The sequence below is a fragment of the Ceratotherium simum genome, chromosome 1 (assembly GCF_057802395.1).
Source record: "Ceratotherium simum simum isolate JZ-2026a chromosome 1, ASM5780239v1, whole genome shotgun sequence".
Classification (NCBI taxonomy): Eukaryota; Metazoa; Chordata; class Mammalia; order Perissodactyla; family Rhinocerotidae; genus Ceratotherium; species Ceratotherium simum.
In genome coordinates, this window is record NC_141900.1 from 67237482 (window position 1) to 67252278 (window position 14797).

A 14797-nucleotide genomic window follows, 5' to 3' on the forward strand; every position below is an offset into this window, starting at 1 on the left:
GTTATTTTATCCATCAATTTTTCCTTGTCTTTTACCTTTATGGTGTAAAAGATGAACATAAACACAAAAGAGAGCTGGTGAGTCATTTGTACTAACTTTGGGCTTGAGATTGAAATAACAAGATTCCTGTATTTTCCCGTGGGTGGCTGTGAGCAGTGTTGCCTAGAAAACGCATGTGTTGGGGAGGAAACAGGATAAACTGGGGAGGAGAAAAAAAAAAGGTGGGGTAAGGGGATATATGGTTGGAGTCAGCTAATTCATTAAGCTAATAAATTTGAGGTCTCATTCTGTCATGGAGACATTTCTTCACACAAAGTAACTTTCCTCCATGGCCAGAGATTGCACTCCGAACTCAATCTACCTTTTGTTCAATTCACACAAATTAGTGAATCTAGAAGAGTGTATATCCCACTATCATTGGGTTGGTGTAAGGCTTAGTTGAGCCATTTGAAGGTGGAAAAGCCTTAAGGCATTCTGAAATCAAACACAGAGATGCCTTTGGATTATCTATATTAAGGGTCAGCAAAGTACGGCCCACTGCTTGTTTTTATAAGGTTTTATTGGAACATGAGCTCATTACATATTGTCTATGGCTGCTTTTGCACTACAACAGTAGAATCGAATAGTTGTGACAGAACCCCTATGGCCCATGAAGTCTAAAATCTTTACTGTCTGGCTCTTTACAGAAACACTTTACTAACCCGTGATCTATAGGATCGTTACATTTTTACCTTCCTTTGTTTTTTAATGTAACAGTTCCTAAAGGAATTCTTTTTTTTATTTAAAAGTAAGAACTTTTATATAAGTTAGGGCTCCAATATGACTACAACTAAAAAATAGTGGGGAGAAAAAGCAGCTTCTACTTATGCTGCTTAAGTACAAGTACTTCCATGGAAAAAGCCACGTTATTAGTTACCTATTCCAGATTCCTCTCCTTAACCAAGACGACTGCTTCCCCTCTTTTTAAAATGTAACTTGCATTCCCAAGGCATGAGCTGGCAATGACCTGACTGCAGGGAGATGCTACTTCCAGGTGTGCTTGATGGCTCAGCAGTAGACTGGAGTTCTGATGTTTATCACAGTACTCCATCAAGGCATAGGATCATGAGTGGACTCTTTTCTAATACTGTTTTGTTCTCCTGAATAAACATTAAATGCCAGCCTTCCATATTAAAATGTCTAACAATTCATTTGTTTTTTCATTAGCTATCATTAGTTTATTCAATATATAAGGTATGATATTCTCATATCATTTTACCCTCCAACACTTGAAGCACTTTTCTCTTATTTAAGGAGCATTTGGTTAGGGATACCACGTTTTTAAAAAGTCTAAAATTAGATAGCAGTATTTATTTGGGGTTAATATCTGAAAGTTCTCTTATGCTTGTGTATGATGTTGAAAATCTATGTAGTTTTGGATTTGAGCAATCAGTGATTTTCATTACTGAGATAAAAGACATGATGAAAATCATGCAAGTAGATTTCGAGGTATGAAATATGTCAGCATATTGAAGTTTAATGTAAAGAGTTAGCATTTAATTGGTCGTGAAGTTTCTGAAGCATTTCATTGACTTTTCCAGACCATATTTGAAGATGTTAGCGGTTTTGGTGCCTGGCATCGAAGATGGTGTGTTCTTTCTGGAAACTGTATCTCTTATTGGACTTATCCAGATGATGAGAAACGAAAGGTAATTTTAATAGTACTGGTCAGTGGTGAAAGCCCTGACTGACTTTCGTGTAGCGTTTCATGCAAGTGTTCCCTCTGGCCCCCACCAGCCACCCAAATTCCCCTTTGAGTGTATTTACTAAACCATTAAAAATGTTCTTGTTGCAAGACCTGTGTGTGTGCGTGTGCGTGTGTGTGTGTGTGTGTATTTGTGTAAAAATGTTGTATCTTATCCATTCCTTGTGATTTAACCACTCTTAAAATACCTTAAGGCATGTATTTGTCTTTCTTTTCTCCTGGAATGTTTCATAATTTTTTTATTGACATTTTCAGAAATACATTAAATTCAATTTTGTATTTTATGAGCTAGTTGATTTACCCAAATCTGGGATAAGAAGTAAAGGAAGACCACCCACAGGAATACAGTGGTTTTCGGTTTGTTTCTAAATTTGATAACAGGATTTTGTGTAATAAATTGTATCTCATTTTTTAAGAATTTAATGTTATCGCCCAAGTATGATTATTTATTATCCCTAAACTAGAAAACAGAAATAAGCAGAATTAAAAAGTAAAATCATCCATAACAGAGACAACTATTTTTCATATTTTGGTTGTATATCCTTCTAAACTTTTAAAATGTATAATTTATAAAAATAATTATATATCCACTTATGAATCTTTTTTAAACAAAAACCATCATGTTTTTTATAACCTGAGTTTTACTTAATAATGTATCCTGACATCTTTCCACATCAGTAAAGATACATCCATAACGTGTTTAATAGCTATCTTTATTACATTGTACCCATTTAAAATTTTATTTAAAAATTGGTGAAATATTTAGGACAAAAAGACATAAAAAACAAATAATTTCCATCAACCTCTGTGTTATCAGTCCAGTTGAAGCTCCCCATGTAATTTTCTCTCCCCCCCACAGAGGTAACATCCCTTGCCAAGCTTCCTCTTTTTTTTGCTGAGGAAGACTAGTCCTGAGCTAACATCTGTGCCCATCTTCCTCTATTTTGTATATGGGATGCTGCCACAGCATGGCTTGATGAGCAGTATGTAGGTCTGCGCCCGGCATTTGAACCTGCAAACCCCGGGCCACCGAAGCAGAGCATGCAAACTTAACCACTATGCCACCAGGCCGGCCCCCCAACAGTTATTAATTTTTATGTTTCATTTATGTCTTCAGAAGACACATACTTTTTTGTTCTTTTGTTTTGCTAGGATGTTTTAAAGCAAATACCAGGCTTCATGTTATATCATTTCACATGCGTGAGCAAAGACTGCGGGTTCCTAGTGTTGGCAAATGCTCCAAGGGAAGGCAGGTTTCGGGCTAGCTTACCATTGGTGTCTTTTCCTTTCTTGTAAGTTCAGTTATCTAGTATTTGGAGGGTTATGTAATGGGAGGATTCTCTGACTATTTAGTTTGCCATACTTGCTGGAGACATAATATCATTATTTGTTTAAATAGTCTCCTATTACTGTCATTTAATTTATTTCAAATTTTTCACTATTATGAAAAAATAGTTACTACACCTATATAAACATCTTTGTGCACTTATATATTTGCTTAGGATAAATTTCTTTTAGGCAGAATTGTAGGATCAGAATATGCCCATTTTGGATGTTTTTTGATTGCTGTTATCAAATTGCCTGCCAGTAATAGACCATTTTATACTTTCACAGCAGTGTATAAGAGTTTATTTACTCACCTCTCCAATCAGTCAACAGAGATTATTACTCTTCTTTTCAGACTTAGCCAATCTAATGTTTCAAAATGGTATATTTAATTTTAACTTCTTTTTTAAATTACTGATGGAGTTGACGCTTTTATTGGCTGTTTCTAAACTGTTTGTGCCCATAAATGTCCCTTTTCCCATTTTTCAGGACCATTTAGTCTCATGAATTTTTATCTTTGACTCTCATACCATAGGAATGGCATGACTTCCAACGATCTGAAGCAATTGTTTGGCTTTATCTTTCAGAGATACATAAAAAATATTTACAGATGAAATAAGATGTCTAGGTTTCTCTTTATAGACAGGGAGAAAGTGGCTGGCTATAGATGAGAGATGGTTGAATATGTATTTCGATTTGTTGAAGCTGGTTGATGGGTACATGGAAGTTCATTATACTATTCTTTTTATTTTGTGTCTGTTTGAAGTTTTCCATAGCAAAGAGTTTATTTTTAAGTTGGCTAAGAGCTCCGGTTGACATTTTTGGTTTCTGTTTTTATGTTCAGCAAGAAACAATGACAAATATTAAATATGTTTCTCTAAGTCTGGTGTAATTAAATTTTAACTTTTAAATTAATGGCTTTTTAATTTTAATTTTGTACCAACTTAAATACTCCTTAATGCTTACTGACTTAAATGGTCTTGTTTATTTTCTATCAATAATTTTTTAAAAAATTTGTTTTTAAAGAATCCCATAGGAAGGATAAATCTGGCCAATTGTACCAGTCGTCAGATAGAACCAGCCAACAGAGAATTTTGTGCAAGACGCAACACTTTTGAATTAATTACTGTCCGACCACAAAGAGAAGATGACCGAGAGACTCTTGTCAGCCAATGCAGGGACACACTTTGTGTCACCAAGTATGTATTGGGTTATAAATATTTCTATCAACTAAGTAATCGATTGCCCACTATGTTCTTACCACGGTAAAAAATATCAGAGATGGTCCTTGCCTTTGAAGATGGTACAGTTTTCATGAGAAAACAAAAGACACACACAGCAGTAAGAGAACAATCTATAATAACTAAATATAGTTAAGAAAAGCATAACATTCAAGTTTTGTCTTAGCTAATCATGTTTTCCAATATACTCACAGTGTAGCCATTTTCAAAGCAGTTAGCTAATAAACTTTGGGTTAAGTTTGAAGATTTCCGGTGTAATAGAAAAGTCATTTATTATTTAAAGATATTTTATACATCCCTTCCTTTCCATTCCAAAAATGCCCTCAGTTAATCAGGTGACTTACAAAAATAATCTCATTCTACTCCACAAATTTCTGGTTGGAAATTAACAGAATAAACTATTGAGAGTGTCACTTTTTTGTTAACCCTAGGCTTATGTATATGACACAAAAGCTTACTAGTAAGAGTCTAAGATAGGTTCTTTTGCTTGGATGCCCAAGAGAAGCTTGAAGACTGACTTCAATTTACAAAGTTGTGATTAGGCATAAAAGTTAGAATTTGACAAAGTCTCTATTAATCAGGCTGTTGCTGGATATTGCAGACAGAGAGATGCATAGAACTGACTCCATGAGTTTCTGACGTGGAAATATCAGAAAGCTACAGCCAAGAGACACTATATTAAAATAGAACAGAATTGCCCACATACTACCAATTTGTTTTAAAATAACTAGATAGGGGACCCATTCTTTGGAAATTCTTGATATCTAGGTTACTTTCAGATTAACCCAGTTGAACTCATCCATTCCTTTCCTTTAGGGGGCCTTCTATGCTGCAGTGGCATCAGACAGATCAGGAGAGGCAAAGCGGATTTACAGTCATTTTGTTTGATAGCTGCCCTGACCGTGGCCACTGTCAGCAGGGAATCAACCCAAATTGATGAAAATTCAGTACCCAAGTAGTTCCTGACCACGATGGCCCATTCTTTTAAACATTACTCACATTTTTCCTATAGTCTTATCTTTTACCTGCTACATAAACCCTCCCAGACTTCTCCTTCGACCTTCTGTGGTAGAAATACCTAGATCACGTGTTGCTCTAATTACTCTGTACTTCATTTGCTTATAGTTTTTCTCATTATAACATTATCATGGTTTGAGCAGACACTTCTTTATCCAAGCATTTGAGAGTGGTGCATTCTCAATTCATTTTTGGCTCAGTCTTTAGCTTTGCTTGGTCGCTTCTTAAAACTTATTTCACTTTTTTGATCATATATTTTGCAGAATATAAACATGTTACAGTTCTGCATTCTCCTTTGCCTCATTTATCTGTTTCTCCACAGGGCCTTTTTGACCTATACCTTTTATCTTAATTTAATGTATCTTATTTTTATTTCTACTAACCACACTTGCTATCTTCCCCTTCTTCATTATGCAAGATTTCTCTTCTGATCAACACTGCCTACTTTGAAATATACACTACACATTTGAACTAGAAATGTTCCATCACATGGGGAGGCAGTGTTATACAGTGGAGCTGTGAAATCAACAGATCTAGGTTTAAATCTAACTCGATGACTTACCAAATGTAACCATGGCAAGTTCCTTAACTTTTCTGGCTCTCTGAATTTTCCTTTGTCAAAAGGGAAAAATAAACTCCACAGAGTGCCAGTAGAGATTAATGAGTAGACACACTTAGCTCAGTGTCGAGCACATGGACTGAGCTCAACAAATGGTCACTATTATTATTGTAAGTATTATGTTCTCTCCATTGACTAATAGATGATCAACTCACTCCTCATTCATGCTTATACCATTTCTAGTACCAATGAGGAGAAATTATAAAGATGCAGAATGAGTACCATATAAAGATCTTTTAACAATTGGCTGTTCCCTAGAAGAATGATCTGGCTTGTGAGTTAGGGAATTCCCCCTCTCCCATACCTTCGCCTGCCCCATCAACTAGTTATTCAGCTTGTAGCTAAATATGGATGCAAAGAAGAGATTTCTGATATAGACAGAGAGGTTAGGATAGACCAATTCTTAGGATCTTTAGATAATTTATTGTAAGTACCAAGTTCTACTAACATGGTAGAACAAAAATAATGGAAGACAGTACAAACTAGTATTGCCTGTTAAGCCAGGTGAAGTTCCATGAGCCTGTGATTCCAGCTCTTAGGGAGCCCACGTCTGAGGGACGTGGGGAGCTCCCAGATTCAGGCCTGTGGTGTGCTCGCTTTTGCTAGGAAGTGGCCCACACTCAGTGGGTGTCCCATACCACCAGATTGCCCAGGCCAGACCACCTGTACAAGACAGTTAGCATCTTTGGTTTGGAAACTCCATAATTTACCAATTGTAATCAGTGTGAGTTATGATTCAGCTAACTAACCAGTGGCGATAATTTTCCTTTATCATAATTGAAGAAGCACCTCACTATGGGACATTTGATTAACTGCTGTTAAAAGATGGTAAAGAGTAACTCATTTTACTGGTTTGCTTAGGCTCCCCACCTTCCCCACCCCCCACAGCAAAAGTACAGGGAAGTATGGAACCGGGGGAGAGCGTCCTGACCTTTTGTTTGTTCCTGTAGGAACTGGCTGTCTGCAGATACCAAGGAAGAGCGGGATCTCTGGATGCAAAAACTCAATCAAATTCTTGTTGATATTCGCCTCTGGCAACCTGATGCTTGCTATAAACCTATTGTAAAGCCTTAAACTGTAGGAAGTTTCCATGCCGTGTAGAGGTTTTTGAGCTATGTCATAAATGTATCTTAAGAGCATCAGATTTGCTTAATTGCATTTTATGCTTTAAATACGAAAGGGTATGTGCCAATATTCACTACATATTATGCAGTATTTATATCTTTTATATGTAAAACTTCAACTGATTTCTGTTATTCATAGATGATTGGAAGAATGTTCATTATAGTTGATTTTGCTAAATCTTAATTTAAAAGCTCATTTTCTTAGAAATCTAATTATTCAATTTTTCATGATACAATATTTTTTTAGAAGTAAGAAATTTTGAGTTGTCTTCTTGGAGCTGTGGGTCTCAAAGTAGAAAGGTCTTACACAGTTGGAGATAGAAACCTCCAACTTGGTCATCCTTCCTCTGGCCTCAGTGCTTTTTTCTACAGGTTGTGATCATTTATTGATCATGACATATCTTGTTACTAGAAGACTGAAAAAATTTCTAAGGGACTTTACAGAAACATTTTTAGTAATGGAGGTAAGAACTTTTTCAAATAGCAAATGTATATTAGTTTAAAAGCTTGAGGCTGCCTTTAAACAAGATATGGACATAGGGGATATTGTGTGAGATTTGGGAGTTAAATGTTTCGTTTAGAAGTGTTAATAATCACATGGTTTACATTTACTCAGTTACTATAGTTGCTTGTGGTGCACATTTTCATAGAATACAGGCCTTTTTAAATAATTATTTTTGCTATGTAGCTTACAGACTCCTCAAATATACTTGGCATAATAGTTCTTTTTGCTCCTGTAATAAGAACAAATGTAAATTGAAGAGTCTTTATATAAAAAAAGTAAACTTTACCAAGCTGCTACAGACTAATACTTTGCTTGCCAAAGTTTTTGTCTTTTTTTTCATGTCCACCTAGGACTGTCTAGAAACCCATTATGAAATCATTTGAAAAACTAATTCATGTATTACCTTTAAAAGCCTAATACTTCATTTTTTATTATAAAATATTGTAAAGCATGGTCTCAACTTTTAAGTACACTTTGAATTTCTTCCCTGAATTGTTAAAGTTATCAATGATTTCCTTTATGAACACTAAATTCTGTCACCTCCTGTCGTTTTATTTTTTATTCATTCAAATGTGTTTTTTCTTATGTGTATTATAAAAATATATTTTATGATCTCACCCGAATAAATATTTGCAAATGGCTTAAAGAATCAGTTATTTAAGAAATGCTGTTTAAATGTGTGGTGTGGCTGCTGTGCCTCCCGGGGCTGTGGGGCTTCTTGAGGGTATTGTGCTGACAGTATCTCATTCATCTTTTTATCTCTAGCCCAGTATTCAGCTTACTCTGTGTTCCTAGAGTCGCTGTTGAGTGAGTAGGTGGATGAAGGATCCATTTCTGAGGCATTTCAACAGAATACGGTACTGGAATGTGCATTTGAGGAGATGGAGGATGATGCTCAAGTGCTTAGCAGAGACTGAGTGGATGAGTGCCATCACCAGCCAAAACAGGGAATAGTTTTGATGGGATTGAGAGGGTTCCTTTTATTTATTTATAGACTTGTACTTATTTTTGAATAGGCATTACATATCTTGGTACAGAATTCAAAAGGCACAAAGAAGTTAAAGTGAACAGTATGTCTTCTCCCCTTGTCACAACCACTTTTTCCAGTTTTTGTGTATCCTCCTAGAGAGATTCTATGCATATTACATAGACATATTTATATTCTTTTGTTCATAAAGATATTCCATACATACTGTTTGTTGTAAGTTAAATAAAAAAAGCACAATAGTATCCCTTAGCGATCATTCCTTCTTAGTATATATAGAGGGTATATAAAGTTAAGTTTTAGAAGAAATTTAATTTAAAGAGATCGTGGAACATCAAGTTAGAAATACCTTGTAAACAGTGAAAAATACTGCTCTGAAGATTTTAGTGTCACCTGCCTAGAGGGGATTGTTGAAACCATTAGAATGGATAAGATTATCCAGGAGGAGTATGATGTGGAAGGAGAAGCAAGAACAAAATAAACGTGTTCTTTAGGGTAAAAGTGAAAAGGAGTGGCTAATGATTGTCTTCCATGAAAGAAGTACAAGAGTGATATCTGGTGAGACCAGAGAAGAATCTTCAGATTCTGACCACAAAATCATAAGGCCAGTTAAAGAAAACGTGAACTGACATTTGGAGTGGTCTATTCAATAAAATGGTTCAGATAAAAAAATCAGGCTACAACAAAATCCACAGAGGAAAAGAATGACAGATTTGATCACATAAAATATTTCCTGCTTCGGAGGCCAGCCTGGTGGCATAGCGGCTAAGTGTGCGTGTTCCGCTTAGGTGGTGCGGGGTTCGCAGGTTCAGATCCCAGGTATGCACCAACGCACTGCTTGTCAAGCCATACTGTGGTGGCATCCCATATAATGTAGAGGAAGATGGGCGCAGATGTTAGCCCAGGGCCAGTCTTCCTCAGCAAAGAGAAGAGGATTGGCAAGGGATGTTAGCTCAGGGCTGATCTTCCTCACAAAAAAAAAAAAAAATTCCTGCCTGATAAATGTCTATAAATTCAAAACACAAGCAACAGACTAGGAGAAAATATTCACAACATAATCAGTGCACAAAATACATGAAGAGCTCCTATGACTGGCTATCATTGTTTGAGCATTTACTATGTACCAGCGATATTCTTGGTGTTTTGCATGGGTTATCTCATATAATCTTCACATGACCTTATGAAATAGACATTGAATGAGGAAACTAAAACTTAGGTAACTTTTATGAGGCCACATACTTAGCAAGTGACAGACCAGAATTTAAACCCAGACACTCTACTCTAGAATCCACATACTTTCCCATTACACTATGATGTTTCTCAATAAGAAGAAAATTTAACCTAAAAAAGAGGGGCACATAATGCATCACACACACATACGCAAATCCAAAGCCAACAAACATGTAAAAATAATACTAATAAATAGAAAAATACAAACTTAAATGGCAGTGGGTTTTTGGCCCTCGGATTGGTGAAACTAGAGTCAACGCTGCTTAGAAACAAACTCGTACTCTTGGTGAGAATAGAAACTGATACAGCCTCCTTGAATGGCAGCTGGCAACCTCCAGTAATCTCTGTGCTAACACACAGGATCAGACTGTCAATGCGACTCACAGCGTCAGAGATCTTATCCACAGAAAGCTTTACTCATGATTTCAAGGACACAAGCAATCAAGGCCCTGGCGAATCAGAGACGTCTGCAACACCTGCCTGCCTTCCCGGTCTTTCATTCCTATGCTGGACACGCTCTGTGGCCCAGAGTAATAGACAAGATCTCACATGAGGTTCGTGGGACATCTCACACAGCAGGGAGCCTTTGGGTGAGGAAATAGTGCCATTTTATACCCTCTATAGTTATATAGCTGTGTGACTTTCTCTCAAGAGTCATGCCTCACAAATCCATATAGTCTGTTTGTTTACCATAACCAATCCTTAACCGGCCAAATCCTACTAAGAGCATTCCAGAGATAAGAGATCTAGTAAATATCATTCGTCTATTTACCAGGAGGTCCTGTTTTCAGCACATTTACAAGGAATTTAGATGTGTCACCTGCCTTCTTCCCCAGAACTAAAGGCCAGCTGCTTTAACTCCTTCCTCCCCACTCTCCTCAGATGAACTTGCAGGTGAGCAAAGATATACGTAAAAGGATGATCATTGCAATACTGTTTTTAAAAGGAAAAAATAGAAATAACCTGAAAGTCCATCAACAGGGCAGAGAATTAGAAATAATCTGCAAACCCATTATTAGGAAATTATGACACACTTTCTACAAAACACCATGCAATGTTCAAGAAGAAAAGGAAACTATATATATAATTGCAAAAATTTTCCAGGACAACTTATGGAAAAAAAGGATATGCCACGCAATATGACACTATGTGTGTAACATATATGCATGTAAATATCTAGATCAAAGAAGTGTGGATGGAACCACACCAAATTTTATATAGGAAAGGGCAGTGGAAAGAGATTGGGAGCAGTGTTGGGTGGAGGAATGCTTTAATTTTTTACTCTATTTCTAGAATATTTGATATGTTTACAGTGAGAATATTTTCATATTGCTGATGCACATGGACTTATGAGCACTTTAAAAATTAAAATCAGAATGAAACTGAGTGGATGACTGAGTAAAGATTACAGGATGTTGGACTGAGAAGGGAAAGGCACAATGGGAGAATAATTGAGGGAAAATATTGAGGGAAGGATATTCGTGGATGAGGAAATGCGTATGCTACTACACTGATGGGGAAGAGCCGAAGATGATGGAGGACCTGAGGGTAGTGCGAAGTGTAAGAGATGGGGGAGGATGAATTTGTGGAGCAGGATGAAGGGTGATAGGACCAGATGATAGGTGGAGTCCAGACCCCATCCCAGCAGTCAGCATTCATCATGGAAACTTTATGAGTAAGTATTGAAGAAATGGGGCACCCAAACTATTCAATCATGCGGGAATAGATAGCCATGGATTCATCTGTAGGCCCTACTCCTAGTTCATAAAATATGCTGGCTAGCGGGAACCACGTGGAGGCCAGGGCGACTGTAATGTGGAACAATTACAACTGTTTCAAATATGAAGCCAGAGCACGACCAACCATAGCAGACAAGGAGACCCTGCGAAGGCATCTAGGGCAGCTGTCTCTAAACCCTAACAGAGTTTATACCTTAAAAAGAATCTACACCCTAAGAGACTCTATGCCCCCGCTCCCACTTTCAGGGACCACCAGCAGGCCCTGCCACTGCTTCTAACTCCTTTACTTTTGTTGAAAGCAAAGAAATGGAAGCCGCCTGAATTGCAAAAGGATTTGTTATTCTGCATTGCGAATCCAGGAAAACTGCTATTTGAATTGTCCCTTTTCTTTCAGTATGGGGAGGTTTTTACATAACCTCCGTAAAGGACCGTAGAGAGAGAAAAGCATGACTCCTACTTTACAGAGTAAAGTAGGAGAAGGGCAATTGTGAAAGAGAGTGACTGTGGGACAGGAGAACATCTCAGAGGCAGTTGCTTCTTTTGAAGGGAGAGGTTGCCTCCTTGAGGCAGTTTTGCCTCCTTGAAGATGAGGATGGTGGAATGGTTTCCCTAAAACTATCCAAGGGGGTGTGCCCTTTGCAAAATCCTCATGTGCTCATAGGCATATACTTGCCCCAGTTTGAAGCCCACTGATCTAGGGCATCAGGCTGTGCAGATCCTGAAGATGTTTTCCAAAGGGAGAGTCAGGAATGTCCAGGATACATGGCAATACCTCCCAAGCGCCGAGCTTTCATTCTTATCTCACTGTCACCACATCCTGGAGGAGGAGAACCCTGGGGGCCTCAGTATTGAGTAGCGAGTGTGCCTTTCCTTCAGACAGCGTGGTGTTTGTGTTTTCATCGCTCTTTTCCTTCCTCCGAGAACTCATGTTTTCTCATGTCTTTAACTGTTTATCTACATTTATATACTTGCCAAATTTATGTCGACTATTTTCTCCAGTACTTTTATAGTTTTGCTTTTGAAGATTTGCTGTCTATAAATACTAGTTGACTTACTGAATTACTTTATTAGTTATAATAATTTTTCAGTTGCTTCTTTTTGGTTTTCAGAGAAACAAGCTTCAAATAATGATAATTAGGTCTCCACCTTTCCAGTATTTATACCATACTTTCTATTTTTGTTCTTCCAGAACAATGTAAGGTAATAGTGGTGATAACAGGCATGTCTGATGTTAATGAGAATGCTCTGGTATTTCACTGTTAAATAAATGTTAACTACTTGTTTGAGATAGATATTTATTTTTTGTTATGTAAAGAAAATTTCCTAATATCCCTCTTTTTCTATGGCCAGCTCCCAAATTCATAACCCTGATATAAAAATCTGACATTCCTCCCAAAAGGAAAATTGTGGACCTTACTGATTCATAAATGTTAATGCCAGCTTTCTTCTACACTCTGGAAAAGTTGAGATAGCATGGAATTCACCTACTTGAAGATTTTAAAGCCTTGCCCATAAAACAGCCTAGGCCTGGTACAATTTTTGGAGACAGTTTGTGTGTTAGTTATCTGTTGCTGGATAATGAATTACTCCAAATTTAGTGGCCTAAAATGACAACAACGTTTACCATCTTACAGTTACTGTGGGTCAGAAATCTGGACACAGTTTAACCAGGTGCTGTGGCTGAGGGTCTCTCACAAGGCTGCAATCAGGGTGTCAGCCCTGGGTCCACCCCAAGGCTCTATTAGGGAAGGACCCCCTTCCAGCTCACTCACCTTGTTGTTGGAAGGATTCAGTTCCTCGCACCTTGTGGGACTGAGGGCCTCAGTTCCTTACTGGCTCTTGGTCGGTGGCTGCCTGCAATACCTTACCACATGGGCCTCTCCACAGGGCAGCTCACCAAATGGCAACTTCAACAGTAAGCAAGTGAGAAGAACCTGAGAGAGAGTGCGAGCAAGGCAGAAGTCACTGTCTTTTGCAATCAAATCTTGGAAGTGACATCCCATCGCTTTTGCTATATTCTGTTTATTAGACGCAATCACTAGTTCAAGCCTGCACTCAACAGGAGGGGCTTGCTGGGAGCCATTTTAGAAGCTGCCTACCAATTTGGTTACGATTTTTCAATTTCTTCCATGGTTTTTTGTCAATATAATTTTTCTACTTCTTAAAGAGATTTGGTAATTGATCTGTCTCTAGAAACTTATTCATGTTTTTAAGCTTTTAAACGTAAAACTGCACCTTCTATTTTACAATTTTTAAAAAATATATTTTTTCTGGGCCGGCCCCATGGCTTAGCGGTTAAGTGCGTGCGCTCCGCTACTAGAGGCCCAGGTTCGGATCCCGGGCATGCACTGAGGCACCGCTTCTCCGGCCATGCTGAGGCCACATCCCACATACAGCAACTAGAAGGATGTGCAACTATGACATACAACTATCTACTGGGGCTGTGGGGAAAAAAAAAGGAGGAGGATTGGCAGTAGGTGTTAGCTCAGAGCCTGTCTTCCTCAGCAAAAAAGAGGAGGATTAGCATGGATGTTAGCTCAGGGCTGATCTTCCTCACACAAAAAAATATATATATATATATGTATATATATATATATATATTTTTTTTTTCTTATAACCCTTTCTCCTGTGTGTTTTTGGGTTCTCTCTGCTTTTTTCTTGATTAGCTTTGCCATAGACTTTTTTATCAGTTTTATCAAGCTTTTCAAAGAACCTCTGCTTTGAAAAATTCTATTGTTTTTCAGTTTTTAACCAATTAATTTTTTCTTTTTATCTTCATTAAGTTCTTTCTCCTCTCCTTTCTTCCTTGGGTTTGTTTTCTTGTTCTCTTTCTAACTCATGAAATGCACAGTTCATAATTTAATTAGTTCATGTTTAACAATGAAAGAATTTAATTTAGGAATTCCATTTATGTACAAATTTACTCATTCCTATAAAATATTTTCATTGTTGTTTTTTTCTAAATAGTCTATAAGTATAGTTTTAATAAATTTTGACCTAGGATTATTTGGAAAGTGTCCCACCAGCTTCCAACACCATAATAGATAATTTTTTTCCTGGGATCTAAAAATAGTTTTTATTATGGAATTTTGTCTAAAACTTCCCAGAAGGTGAAAGGATTCTTTTGCTTACTGATTAAGAAATACGTTTCAGAGGCATGATTTCCACTAGTAGAAACCAAGTCGCACTGTGGCAAATTATGTGGCTTTTTCACATATTCACTCATTCTACACATTACTATGGTAAGTAGATGATTGAGATGTTTGT

General features: G+C 37.3%; 1 protein-coding gene across 5 annotated transcripts in view; it reads left to right on the forward strand.

Annotated features, from left to right (window-relative positions):
- ANLN (anillin, actin binding protein) overlaps nucleotides 1-8216 on the forward strand; it is a 123723-nt gene extending 115507 nt beyond the window's left edge. For all 5 annotated transcript variants that reach the window (XM_087429525.1, XM_087429533.1, XM_087429548.1 and 2 more), the window contains 3 exons: nucleotides 1581-1688; nucleotides 4097-4269; nucleotides 6898-8216. In XM_087429525.1, coding sequence (XP_087285651.1) covers nucleotides 1581-1688; nucleotides 4097-4269; nucleotides 6898-7021 — 405 coding nt within the window. In that variant the 3' untranslated portion in view covers nucleotides 7022-8216. The remainder of the gene's footprint in view (nucleotides 1-1580; nucleotides 1689-4096; nucleotides 4270-6897) is intronic.
- The last annotated feature ends 6581 nt before the right edge of the window (nucleotides 8217-14797 follow it).